At 36.0% G+C, this 15,053-nt stretch overlaps 1 protein-coding gene across 1 annotated transcript; it reads right to left on the bottom strand.

The window, feature by feature from the left end:
• Positions 1–3,310: 3,310 nt before the first annotated feature.
• LOC131028721 (uncharacterized) lies at positions 3,311–5,446 on the bottom strand. Its single transcript, XM_057959059.2, has one exon. The coding sequence runs from the start codon at positions 5,013–5,015 to the stop codon at positions 3,522–3,524; it is 1,494 nt and encodes a 497-aa protein (XP_057815042.1). The 5' UTR covers positions 5,016–5,446; the 3' UTR covers positions 3,311–3,521.
• Positions 5,447–15,053: the final 9,607 nt, after the last annotated feature.

The following is a 15,053-nucleotide window of genomic DNA, read 5'->3' as shown; positions in this document are numbered from 1 at the left end:
CTACAAAGGGAAAAAAGCCATTAAGTGGCGAAAGTAGTGCTCGCAGAAGGTGGCGGATCACAATCATCCTGCAAACCCCATACATCAACGGGGTCAGGAGCAGGTTTGAGCACACCCCAACCATCGTCAACAGTAACTTCCTCTTCAATTTCAGTGTCCTTCTTGGTTGGGGAGATAGCAAGAGAGAGTCGGGGGAACCCTTTGGAGGAGTTGGGCCACCCAGAATCCACACCAGAAGTCGGCTAGCCGGAACCACCACGAGGTGCAAAAGTGTCTCTACTCGCAGGACACCCAGTAGAGGAGAAGCAGAGCAGTGGCGCAAAAAATCTCTTCCTCCACAGACTGACAACAGAAGACTTGAAATGAGTGAAAAATGAGATCAAAATAAAACTTAAACATTCCATATATTTAATACCTCACAACATAAAACTAAAGTTTATTTAAATTGAAGATATTGAAAAGAGACTAAACAAAATGAATCATTTATGGCTCAAAAGTGGATAAATTTTATTCTGCTCATACGCGCTTCATATGAGAATGGGGTCTTACAATAATCATTCCTAACATTACCATAATTGGTGAAGGAAACTTAATCTGCGCCAGGGTGCCACAAAGGAAACTCCCAAAATTCACACAAATTTCCACAAATGAAAAATAAAATAAAAGTCTGGAAAATATCCCGTCTTTTCTTCGTCCACACGCCAAGCCACAGCTGCACCCAAAAACAAGCTGGAAATATTCTACTTGTATCAACTTTATTTTTATTTATTTATTTTTGAATGGGCCCACTAACATCGAATTATTTCGTTGTGAATAGGCCCACCAACCTTTAATTAAAAGTGGGCCAGTCACTCAATCAGGCCTTTATCCCACAGCTGGAGATAAGCCTTCACCTACATTACAAATTCCACGTCACCACATAATAACAGGATTCCTTGGCTTTTCTATTAACGCCACCTACTCAACTTCGTAATAAATGACACGTGGAAATACATTTTGTTTTATAGCTTAAGCCTTAATTCGACATTATTCAAGGACCACAAAAGCTGCATCCAGTGCCACCGTGTCAGACTTGTAGCCGTTAAACACGTACAAAAAACTTTACCATTTACAACTAACGTCAAAGACGGATTATGAGATTCCCTAGTCCTAGTCTTCTACAACGAACGTTACAAGGCCTTCAATTCTCTTTTCTGTTACTTGACTGACTCATTCATATAGGCCGAAATTTTTTAAATTAAAAATGAAATGGTAATAATTTGGCGATTATGTCAAGAATGAGAAAATGGTAAAATGAAAAAATATAAAATCAAATTTATTCCGATTACATCACGAATTTCTTGATATTGAAGATATGTCATTTAAAAAAAATTGATTGGGCGGTTTGGTTGTTAGTCTTCACATGGCTTTGACCGCACCTCCCTCCACGCAAACAAAACTGTCGCTTTTATGGGAAAGGAAAATGGTACGTGTTATTAAATTTTCACTACACCTAAATTTTGATACGCTTACTTAATTTTGTTGCTTTAGTCTCGGAAAATTTGACACCATGTCACTCGTGATTTAGGAAGAAGAAATAGATATTTAACGTGACCCAAGATGCCACTATAATTTTATTTTATTTTATTGAACTAAAACTGGTTTTTCCACGCATTCTAAATTATATTTAACGTGGCCCAAGATATATTTTTTTTAAAATGAAATTTTAGCTTTCTATTTTTCATAAAATTATAATTTTTTAAAATTATTTTAAATAAATATCTAAATATATATTTAGGTTGAGAGGTGTTTTATAATCTTAGTCTATTAGAAGAAAGAGTCTATGTACATTTAAAAAAAATAAGAATAGAAAGTTTTTCATTCCAATTCTAAAGTGAATAGAGAATCACTTAAAATTGAATTTGACTACACTAATCCCCAAGCCTTACAAATGAATTCTTTTAATTTGTTGTAAACATTTGTCTCCATTTTTCTCTATACAGGTAGGTAGTATGTGTTTCAATCATTTAAGAGTTGTAATAATAGAATTGTGGTCAAAGATGATGGCATTATATGTAGGTTGAACTAATAGAAAGAGAGAAATTTGAAATTCACATTTTTTCATTTCCAAAATTTCATAATATTTGAAAGACAGAAATTTCAAACTCGTAGTTTATCATCTCTTCAAAATTCATAGAATCTAAAAGTGAAAATATGAAGTTAGCCAAAGAATCATACAATTATATTAGATAAGCATGATTGTAAGAGTTATTAAAATGTTTCAAGATACAATTGTTAAAATATAAAGAATCATACAATATGATTGTAAAGAGTGGTTAAAGTTTTTAAAATGGTATTAAAATACTTCAAATTTTTTTAAACTAAGAGGTCCTAAAATTTCAAATTTTTTTGAAGTCAAAATGAAATTTTATATAAAAAATTATAGTATAATTAAATAATAATAAAAATTGAAACTCTTAAAAAACCATTCAAATGGTCATATGGTCATATGAAAGAAACTTTCAACCCTTCCTTTTCAATGTTAATCACCTAAACATTTAAAACCATTAACTTACAATTAAAAAATTTATTAAATAATCTTGTAACTCTATTTTTTCATATTTATGAAACTGTCGATAATAGAAGTCATCCAGTTTATGGAAATCGTTCAAAAGTAGATAACTCAAAATTTGCGGTAGTAGTGGACAAATGCCCCAGTAGTAGATCACCACTACTTGCCTATTTTGTGCACCATTACTGGGACATTTGTGCAAAATTATCCACTATTGGTACATGTGATATTCATTAATGAACTTTCCATTATCAATTTGTTGGACTCCTTTGCAATCTAGTACTGAGATTGGGTTGACAAAAAAATATCCACTATTGAAACTATGTCCACTACTGATACCTTCCCCTACTATTTTCAGAAATAGAAATCCAGACCATAAAAAACAGTCCACACTGCATGGGACCGCTTGCTTAATTTCTCATACAGATTCAGATTCAACGCTCAGCCGCCAACGATCAAGTCTGGTGACCGTATTAAGTATACTTCAACTGCCTCTCTCAGAGAAGAAGAAGATATTAATTTCCTATACAGCACACAGTTTTGGATGAGAGTTGAGTCCAGCCTGTTGACAGCTCAATTCCAGGATAAGACAAAATGATATTAATTTCATACAGCCCAAGAGAAGTCCAATTCTTTTTCAGTAAAATCCTTAATTAGAGTTATAGTTAGCAGTTATTTAACTCATATTATTCCGGAAAAGAAATCCAGAAAACCATGCACAAAAACAGGAGAAATTCCACGATGATATACTAAAATAGCTAAGTAAGCAAGAGCGACATTTTCTTCTACTTTTAATTGAGACATTATGTCCAAGTACAATTGCTATCGACCAACAAAATGTCGACGTTTAGGTACCATCAAGAAAAAACATCAGGCCTAGGTATGAAGAGAAAGAGAGAGTTTATGCGTAACAAATAGTAGCAATCAATCAGCAGCCACATTCTCTGTTTGACGTACTGTGTGTAAGCAGTCACCACCATTGATGTACGAGGACTCCATTACTCCGGAGCGAATTAAACAAATCCAAACATTCCCCATAAGTTCTCTGATATTTGGGGCTCCTTTCAGGGCAACATTTCTGCCATCGATTATAATGGCACTCGAGAAACAGCTCGTCAATCAAGCAAATAGCCCCTGTTTCCATCAGCCTCGGCACCAGATCGAACTCGGTGCCTTCCACGTCCATCTTCATTACAACAAAATCATCTGCAGAAACTGTGTTTTTCAGCCATTCCGCAAAATCGAAACCCTGGACTGTTTTAACACTTCTGTTGCCTGCAATTTTGGTATCGTTGGTGCTGCTGGGCTGGATTCTGCCCATTCCTTTAGCTTCAATGGTGCTGCCAGCATCCCTGTTGATCTCAAAGCTCAGGCTCTCGTTTCTGACCCAGGCTGCATAGGGCAGAAGCTTAACCCCCTTTCTCTTCTGATAATCGCCATAGAAGGACTCATCTGCTTCAATTGCGTACACATTGAAAGTCTTGTTTTGCTTTGGATACCTTTTCTTGAACCAGCTGCCGATACTGGACCCATATGACCGTGCACCAACATCAACATAATGGTAATTCCTTCTGCTTCCAATATCTGTAACCGTCGGAAGATACTTTATGTTCTTTAAATTTGTTTTGAGCGTAATCCAGGGCTTCAATGGTTCCGTCTCAATCAGCGGCTCTGCCTGCTCCATTACAGTCTTTTTCCATCCCCTCACAGAACATTTTCCCCTTTCCACAAACTCAACAGTATTTACATTTTTCTTAAGCACAATCTCAGCATTTCCCTCCCACTTTGCAGAACGAACAATACCAAAATTGCTAAAAAATGAAAGAATGAAAGAATCGATACTATACATCTCGTGCATGCGGAGAACCGCGATGCCTCCTGGTTTCAGAATGCGAGAGATTTCCTCGGCGAATTTCGCAGAGCTGTCAAAGACATCAGAATACACAAAATCAAAGGTAAAATCCTCAAAAGGCTGGTTGTGAAAATCGCCCTCCATTACAAGGGGCAGAGAGGGCACGGTATCGATTCCCACCGCGTCAGAAACCCCAATTTCTCTCAAAGCAAGCACCTGTTGCCCTTCCTTTGCTCCGACACACAGAGCCTTGTCCTCAGATTTAAGCAGACCTTCCTCCATGAAACCCTGAAAGAAGACAGAAAACTCATCTACCTTTTGTCTCCATTCCTTTGTCGTCCACAGCCTCTGCAGCTCTGGATTCACCGTCTTATTCAGCTGCATCTGAATATAAACTTCATGAGATTTGAACGCCTGACGAGGCATTTTCGAGGGCTTTTTTCCAGAACCCAGAGGATTCAAATCCAGAAAACAATAGCTCTGCCCCTCATCGCAGGCCCCTTCTTCCACCATCACATAAACAAATCTCAGCACCGTAAATGCCATTGCAAAAAGCAGAACCCGAATCAGCAAACTCCTCCTGTGACCCTTATTATTCTCCTTGCCCTCCATCTCACTGCAAATTTTATTGTACCCCTTTCTCAGGCCCAATCCCTCCACCTTCTATACAAATTATTGAATCTTTTCAAAAAGAATAAAGAAGCAAACGAATAAATCTTGAATCTGCTCAAACACAAATAAACTGTTCTGTTCGTGTTTGTTATCGGGAGCAAAATCTTGCAGCGGTATGGTTTCCACCCATCAAAGCCACATGCCCAATCTTTGAAACCTTCATCCACAATCGCTGTTGCAGAGTAAACAGAGCCATTTTTTTTCCCTCAATATCTTCACCCCTTGAGATTCCTCATCTAATCTTTCCCATACCAGAGCGCTCAGAAATTACAGAGAAAAACACCAATCTCCGGAACAAAAAAAACCAGGCGTGGTGTTTTTAGTCGTCGGCTTTGTCCTGTTTTATTGCGTGACCGGTTTATCCGTGGGGCACAAACACTTTTATTACCAGAAATAAACGGCGTCACTTTCGGGATTAACTGACCGCGTTGCTTGGACGCGGATTAGGTAATTAATCGTGTCATGTCATCTCCCGCTAGTTGACGAGAGGACGAGAATTTTCGCTTTTTGTTACGCGTGACCAACAGTAATTAGACGCGTGCGTATGGCCCACCACTAGGTGGCATCTACAACTACTTGCCCTAACTTTATATTATCAGTTTAATGTTTTGCTATATTTCTTGTCATTTCCATCGTGTTTTCAGATTGGCTCAACTTAATTTTCATGTGTTGTTTTTTCCCCTTTTTTTCCCCCTTAGTAGTCATCGTTTAATGAATTTAGGGACTATTAATTTAAAATAAATTTTCATTTCATGTCCATGCACTAATCATGTGAGTGTAACTAGATTTTTAAGAATAAGTAGGGGAAGGGTAGAGTAGTCGACATAGTTCCAATAGTGGACACCTTTTTGTCAACCCAACCCCTGCGTAGTAGATGGTAAAGGAGCCCAAAAAATGTACCAATAGTGCACCAGTAGTGAACATCACATGTACCAATAGTGGATAATGTAGACACCTAAAAATGTCTCATTGATCATGTACTAATTATTCCTCTAATTGATTAAATAATTTTTTAATTATTTAATTAAGTTAATTAATCCTATTCTTCTAGTTTCATATTTCCTCATCATCTTACTAATTATTTTATTTTCTAATTCTATCATCATTTAATCATTTTAACCATTTTCTAAATATTAATTAAATATTTATTATTTAATTAATTATGATTAATTCTCCAATTTAAATAATCTTTATTATTTAAATAAATTAATTCTCAATTTCTATCTCAATCCTATTGTCATCTAATCATTAACCCTTTTCTAAATATTAATTAATTAAATATTTAATTAATTATGATTTTATCCTTTAAATTAAATAATCTTTATTATTTAATTAAAGTCAATTTCTAGCATAATTAAATAGTTTCTTTAAATTATTTAATTAACTAATTAAGTCTTCAATTCCAAATCCCCAAATTCTAATTTCATTTAATTTCACATTCTTCTAATTTCTTCTAAATTCAAATACATGTGCATGATTTCAAAAATCAAATTGAAAATCAAAGTCAAGTTCTAAATATATCCAAATGCTAAATTGAATTAAAATAAATTCAATTATTTGAATAAATCTCATGCAAAGATTAAATTGAAAATCTAAGTTAAAATGCAAGCACATGCTAAATTAATTAATTCAATTATCTCTTCAATCTCTGTTTCCATCTTTTAGTTAGTTTTTTTCTAAAATAAGCTTTCTTTGTCATCCTCTTTATTTCCTCCAATCATTCTTTTTCTTCCCTCAGTTAGCTTTTTTTCAATCAGTTGACTCAATTAATCTATTCAATCTATTTTGTTTCACCTCCAAGTCAGCAATTCAACTTTCAATCAGCATGTGAGCTCACCTGAGTTCCACCTCTTGATCATTCAGTTCCACCTTTCAATCAATCTTCTCCAAAAATCTATAAATTGAGCATTCAATCCTCACAATTCCTCTAGATCACGAACTTCGAATCTTTGTGTCACTTGCAGGTTGCCAGCGCAATATCTGAGAGCCATCATACCATAGAGAAGAGAAGAGCAATGGAAGTTATACGCAGTCACGGAATAGGGAGTCTTTAATTGATTCCATTTATAGTTCCTATTTTGCTTGATTGTGTTATTTCATTGTCTGTTTGTTAGAATTCTTTGATTAGATAGGGATTCGTGATTTTCCCTTTGTTTCTAATTGATATTTTATAAGATGAATTTTGCATGCTACATTTTGGTGAACCCTACGTGAACAACAACTAATTTACCTTCTCTGTTTTTTGTGTAATTTTTGCACGTCGTACAATTTTTTATATTTTTTTACAAATTTTGCACGGATTTCAAGAATAGATTTGTCATCACGCAATCGCATAGATAGCGTTATGCATTCGACCATACAGAGTCACACAATCACCCTTTATAGATCATGCATTCGTAGGGAAAATTGATGTTTGATTGTTTCTATTCTCATATCCTTTATGTTCTCTGATATGTTTAATTCTGTCTAAAATTGAGTAAATCTAGAAACAGATTATTTTGCATGATTTTATTATAATAGTTTATGGCACGAAAGGTACAATTTAGGATCTCGGGAGCTAGAAGGACAAAGGAACAAAGAAGACAGACCAAACACTATCAAAGGGTTCTCCAAGCAGAAAAGCAGATACAAGATTGGGAAGATCAACTAGCCTTTGATAGATATAACAACTTAGTTCTCTCATATCAAGTTAAATATGATCTAATTAATATTGAATAAATGATGAGAGATTTAGCTAGGGCCTCACAATTGGTTTTGCAAGTTTCTGATCGGGTTTAGCTTATTTTTTTAATTTTTTTTGTGTTATTTGCCTGTCTGTCACACAATCGTCTTGTTTGGATTACACAATTGATCTGTTATTGTTACAAATATGAGATGTCAGAATTACGCATTCGCTATGTTATGTTCATGCATTGGCTCTGTCAATGTCACGCAATCGCGCAGGTATTGCCACGCATTCGTTTCTATCAATTTTTGATTCTCTGTCTTCTGTTGATTTGATTTTACTGCTAATCATTTGTTTGCAACCTGTGGCGAATTTACAGAAAGGATCGAATTAGTATTAGATCAATTGCACTCATAATCTCACACTTCATCTTTTGGTGCTTAAAATCAACAACAGTTAAAATGGACATGCATGCATAATTTCACACTTCGTCTTTTGGTGCTTAAAATTAACATTGGCTAAAATTGACATGCATGACTTTGATTTGGGCTTAAAATCAACAATGGTTAAAATTGACATGCATGCCTTCATATTTCAATTTGGTGTTTAAAATGGACATGCACATGCGTATTCAACACCTCAATTTGGGCTATAAAATGAACGTGAATCAGACTGCATTAGATTAAATCATATTTTATTTTCTTAAGGTAAAATTTTTTTATCATGTTTGGGGTGGACCTACTGTTGCATTAACTAACTTTCCACCTGCCTTCGAGGTCTTGGGAGAAAGAAAGGAGGTGACAACAACATCCAATTTTATTTTATTCCACTCAGTGAGGGGTATCTTTGACTGGGGATTTCATCACCCCACATAGGTACTTCGAATTGGGATGCGTTGGGGATATCATCTCTCCCACCGTACTCTCGAGAGGGTTTTTCGAGCCGCTATATAAACATACTGGTCAGGTAGCTAGAGTGTTGAGTGAATTCAACGTATGTGGGGGCCTTCCCTGCACCGATAAGCTCAACTAAAGTCTTAAGTGGCTTGCTCTGAGAATCCGTCGTTGGATCGGGACCCCTCGAAACCTTATACTATGAACCAATTTAGTAGCACAAAATCCTACATTTAGTGATTCCAGGAGTGCGGATCGTACCCCATAGATACCCCTCAAGTACCTTACATTATGAGACAGAAATCTCTCGGTGATAAGATCTTCGGATCTTCGAGGTAAGAGAGACTGGTATGCCCGCGAAGTGTGTGCCGTGGAGTGGAGCCAGTGCTGCCAGACTCTCTATCTGTCCGTCTTGTTTCGGTATTTTGTTGCGGAGGCCTCATTGAATGGTGTCCACTTTCCAGCCTAAGATTGTATTCTGTGCTTTTTTATGTATCGTTGTATCAAACCAGTATTGAGCCAGTTCTTTGGGCTATTTCAGGCCCTATCCTGCATATCTCTGAATTCTCTAAGATTGTTTAAAAAACAAGTTCAGTCAACTATATTTACCTCCAAACAATTGTTCTCAGACTTGAAAAAACCACGAAATTTGTCCTACACATAGAATTACTGAAAACAAAGTCCATTTTTGAAACCCCAAAAATCAAATTTTTACACACTTGTGACCCTAGGAAGTCCTTGCATAGTCCTCATTTACATCCTTACTATCGTCCTATTCATTTGCATAGTTCTCATTTACATCCCAAGTCCTTGCATAGTCCTTACATAGTCCTCATTTACATCCCAAGTCCTTGCATAGTCCTTGCATAGTCTTCATTATCATTCTAAGTCCTTGCATAGTCCTCATGTACGTCCTTATTATAGTCCTCATTATCATCCTAAGTCCTTACATAGTCCTCATTATCGTCCTAAGTCCTTGCATAGTCCTTATATTGTCCTCATTATCATCCTCATATACGTCCTTGTCTAGACCTCATATACGTCTGTCTTAGTTCATCATCATTTGCATAATCATCCTAGAAAGTCATACCCAAACGTCCAAAACACAATCAAAGGACCAGTCAAACTCAACCTCAACTCAAACAAGTTGGTCAAGTTCAATCAAACATTGTCACATTCAGAGAAATGGAGAAAATATCTTACATGTTGTGATCCTAGGTCCAAACCAAACAAGCAAACATCATGGATTGGAATTATACATTTTGTAGAGAAGGTGGAAGATTCATCCCTTCCATTCCTATTCCATCACCATTCATAGAAACCTTAGCTCAACAAATAAAAACTTTGCAACAACAAGTGACTGACATGACTAGTCCTAACAACCATATGGGTTGGTTAGAAAAAATAGTGACAAAAGTGATGGCCACGAGGGAATCAGTATCAGGCCAACCTTCTTCTTCTGGTGAGACCATTCAAACATGACAACCTTCATTCTTCAACAAAATCGTTCCCACCTCAGTTCAACCAACATTAGAGTCATGTAAAACTTCTTTTTCTTTCAACCCACTATATCAATCATACCAATCATATCAACCCAAAAATCAAACCTCTTTTAACCAAAATCAAACCCATTAAACCAAAGTCTAAATCAAAGTTCACATCAATTCAACATTCAAACATCTTTCAACCAAAATCACACCCCTTTCAACCAAAGTCCAAATCAAAATTCACATCAATCCAACATTCAAACCTCTTTCAACCAAAATCACACCCCTTTCAACCAAAGTCCAAATCAAAATTCATTCAACCAAAATCAAACCCCTTTCACCCAAAATCATACTCCTTTTAACCAAAATCAAATCCCTTTCAACCAAATCCCAAATCAACCATATCTATCCACCATTTCATCATCCCTTGAAGTCACACAAGAGCAGTCCACACCATCTCTATCTAATAACACAACCTCCCAATCGCTATCGATCGTACAAATCCAATATAATTCAAGTCATGATTCAGAGGATCTCATTCAAAATCCTTCTTCATCAGGCCAAAATGTTGAAACATTCCAACAATCTCCCATGCATTTCCAAACTCCTTCCCCGTGTCAAGAGGATGATTCAAAATCAGAAGAAATGAGTCCTGAAACAAATAAAGATCAAGAACAACCACTTCCATCCTACCCAATTTTTTATCAAGATCCCCTGACCTAGAATCCTATGATGATCCCCTCACTCTTTTCTATTCCGTTCATAATCAAACCCTTCCATTTCAACAACAAAGTGTCATTTCAAATCGCATCCAACATCCACCTCCTAAACAAGATCAGGACATCTCTTTCATCCTTCATAATAATACTTTTCCAAGACAAGATCAAAGCATACCTTTACCTTCATGTCCTAAACAAGATCCCATTATTTCTCCAAATCCTGATCAAGATCTCTCCATCCCTTCATCTCCATGTCATAATCCTCCATGTTCCTCACAAGATTCCCTCTCAAATGAACTTACCATTTCTCCTAGTTGCCCTCATGATCCCAATCCCTCTACACAAGTTGTTCATGAACCCCTTATCAATGAAATCACCAATCCAGATCATACTACACATAGCAACTTGTCAGTAATTGTATGTGTGCCATCATCAAACGCTAAGGTAGTGACAAAAACAAGCGTAACACCAACTAATGAGATCGACACCTGGTTGGTTTCATCATCCTCTTCAAGTGCATCAATAGAAACACGCATAACACCCGCTCATGTCACAACTTCAGAACTAGAATCTATTTTCCTCATACACACACACTTGAAAGACTGGGGGCAAGAGAATCTATCACAAATGGATTGGTTTGAAAATGATAAGGCTATATCTGAATTCATGGGTTCTAGAGTTGAATTTCCCTCTGATGATCCACAAAATCCAAAAATTAAGGAAATCAACATTGGAGATGCTAAACGTGTACACTTAGCTAAGTCCTTATATCCTATTGGAAAAGACATCTTTATCCGACTCTTTAATCAAAGACCAATGAACTACTTACACAAAACTCCTTGACCCTACGAACAACATGCAACTTAAATGATATTATACCTAAGGGCTGGGTTAGTTTAGGTTTTACTTTTCACATTGCATATCATATTATTCAAAGCACTGCATTACATATAATTTCTTTCCAAGCACATCATATTTAGAAGTCGCATTCACAAAGTTTCTGCATTTTCATATAGTAGCATCAATAAAACAAGGCAACTGTCCAAGTTTGTCATTTGTTTGCATCTAAGAGAAACAAGGGTCATCTCCTTTCTTAGATATTCGGACATGAAGTCTTTGGGATCCTAAGGTCATTCATTTTCAACATCACCCTGTGACAACGCTTTACTTATGGTTGGGTAGTGATTTCACTATTTGAGACTTGTTAACCCAAAATCTATCAATTGCTATATCTCAAACATAATAAATCTCTAATTCATTCTAGACACCTAGTTGATCATATGACTAGTGAAAAATCTAAAATCCTACTTCAGCGTCACTGTAATTGTCACACCCAAGTAGGTTTCATTACTTACAAGTCAAGGCAAGAAAAAAAAAAGAGAGCTATGCCAAATTCATCTCAAGGCAAAAGAGCAATGATATATAACTGAAATATTACGCATGCAAGTGTGACAAAATAATTTTGACTATGGGAACATGCGAGTAACTCCATCAAGGCTATGAATGCCTATTGGCAATGGAGCAATATTTGAGAAATTATAGTCTATAACCTCGTAGGAGCTCTAAAAGCTTGCTGACAACGAGGCTCTATTCAGGATGCTTTTGAAGTTAGTATAATCCATGTAGCTATTCATATAGGATGCTAAGGATCTTTAGTGAACACAAGAGCAGGAATTAACTCATTTGCACACACATGGGCAAAAGAAGATCAAAGTTTCAAGAATTAATGGGGAATTTTTCCGCGTCTCCATTTGTGAATCCTAGTCACTAAGTGTGTTGAGTTGAATGTTCCAAAGGGCCTTAGGGATTGATTGTCCGCTTATCTATGAAATGTTTTGCACCTCCATTTCAATTGGTGTATTGAAAATGCTAAAACAAACACAGTCAACCTTGTTCGAATAGGAAATGCATCTTCATCATGCATATTGCATTAACATAGGTCATGTCGAAAATTCATTGTCTCCACATGCATTCTGCAGATCATCATGTCATACAAGTTTGCACATTGGGGGCATAACTGAAAAAATCTAAAAACATTCATATAAAGTCCTAAAAAAATCATATAAAGTCTTGAAAAAAAATCCTAAAAAATCAAATAAAGTCTTGAAAAAATCATAAAAATCATATAACGTCTTTCAACAAAATCCAAAAACAATGAAAAACATAAAATCCAAAAACATTGAAAAACTCGAAATCCAAAAACATCGAAAAACTTAAAATCCAAAAAATAGTGAAAACCATAAAATCCAAAAACATCCATATAATGTCCTGAAAAAAAACCCAAAACATCCATATAATGTCCAGAAAAATCAACCAAAAAACATTTGCAAAATATCCTGAAAAAATCAATCAAAAACATTCAAATATCGATCCACATAATCCAAAAACATCGAAAAAGCTCTTGGAAAAGAACTAAAAATTGAAAATCAACCAAAAAACTTGCAATAAAATGTCTTGCGAGAAACAAATACCCTAGCAGATATCCAACAAACACTTCGCACGAAGTTAACAAAGGATACGACTATCCAGTCAAACATCTGCAATCAACTAATCAAACTATCTTATCAATCGTATCTGTATATGGTGAAAATGGATACAACAATAATAACGATATTGAAAGGCTAAATGAATTCAACCACAAAACCCTAGTCTAACAACAACAAAGATCCACCATAACATATGAAGATTACCTAAGACAATGCAAATCAAATGAAATCACAAAGATTATACCATCACATGTCCAATAGGGTTTGGATCTCCATTCTTCCTATCTCCATTGATCTTGCTTGATATATTTGCTCTCAGATTTTATGTGCACAAGAGCTCAACAAAGAACGAAATGTGGTTGCAAGTAGGATAACATATGCCAAGTAGTCAATTGATCAAGTAGTTAGGGTTCGATAATGAAGGAAGCATCTCCTTATATAAAAGACACTATATGAAATGGAGGGATAAGATTGAGAGGTGTAAAAGGAGGTCGGCTATGATTAAAGGGTAGGTAAAAGAAATAATAAAATAATGAAAGGGGTAGGTAGTGTAGGAATTAAGAGATGAATGACATGTGTCATGGGTAGAAAAGGTTAATGAATTAATTAATTAAATAAAGATTTATTTAATTAATAGAAGAAGTGGGATCAATTAAATAAATAAGATATTTATTTAATTTAGGAAAAGGATAATTTAAATAAATAAATGTATTTATTTAAATGAGAAATAAGGCTAGAAGAGGATAAATGAATTAATTAAATAAATAAAGATTTATTTAATTAATAGAAGAATTAGGATAAAGTAATTAAATAAATTAAAATATTTATTTAATTAGACATGACAATTTTAGGTGTCTACATTTTGCCCCTCTTTGAGACAATGCGGCTTGTCGTGTTGTTTCAAAGAAGATAAGATGAACTGATACAGAGTTGCCCCAAGATGGGAATGATATGCCCCCTCGAGAGATTGGATGAAAATGTCTGAAAAGATTGCAGACAATCTCTCGATAAGAAAGATGAGATAGAATGGATTGATCGGATAAAGTGACAAAGTCACGGGATAATGAAGGTTGACTTGGGAGACGAGGGCTAGGGTAGTCTATAAGATAGACCACGAAGGAAATACATCCTCATTGTCATCTACACCTCCAAGAGAGCAGAGTGCAGAGCGAGAATAGAGCAGCAGCAGTCAGCAATGATGGTCTTTGTTCACAGATTCGATCGCATTCGCTGATTCTAGAGGCTAGCAGAGGTAGGAGAGCCGGTAAGTATCACAAAACCTCCTTGTACTTTGTTGCATTTATTGTTGTCATTAATGCATGCTAGATAGGGCAATAAATGCGCTCTAGGTTAGTGTCCAAAAAAATGTCAAAAAACGTCCAGGCGCGTCTGCGTTGGTGCCAGGCGCGTCTATGCTCGTGAGGCGCGTTTGTGTTTGTGCCAGGCACGTCTATGTTGAAAAACACGTCTATGAAAAATGTGGTCGCGTCTGTGATGTGTAGGCGCGTCTATGCCAAAAAGGCATGTCTGTGTCGCCCAGGCGCGTTTGTGCAGAGCATAGGCATGTCTGTGTGTTTCAGGCGTGTCTGTGTAAAACAGGCGCGTTTATGCAGTCCTCAAGTGCGTTTATGTTAGGAAAGTGCGTTTGTGTCCAAAAAAAATGTGAATTTAGGTCTTCTAGGTCAAATTGGTAGTTCTGTGATGAACATACGCTGTCGATTGGATAAG

This window comes from Cryptomeria japonica, chromosome 7, assembly GCF_030272615.1.
Source record: "Cryptomeria japonica chromosome 7, Sugi_1.0, whole genome shotgun sequence".
Taxonomy (NCBI): Eukaryota; Viridiplantae; Streptophyta; class Pinopsida; order Cupressales; family Cupressaceae; genus Cryptomeria; species Cryptomeria japonica.
Note: the sequence above shows the minus strand (reverse complement) of the source record. Positions and strands in the feature narration are given on the sequence as shown.

Excerpts from the sequence above, each read along its gene's own strand:
- LOC131028721 (XM_057959059.2), bottom strand. The coding sequence starts at position 5,015 with ATGGAGGGCAAGGAGAATAATAAGGGTCACAGGAGGAGTTTGCTGATT.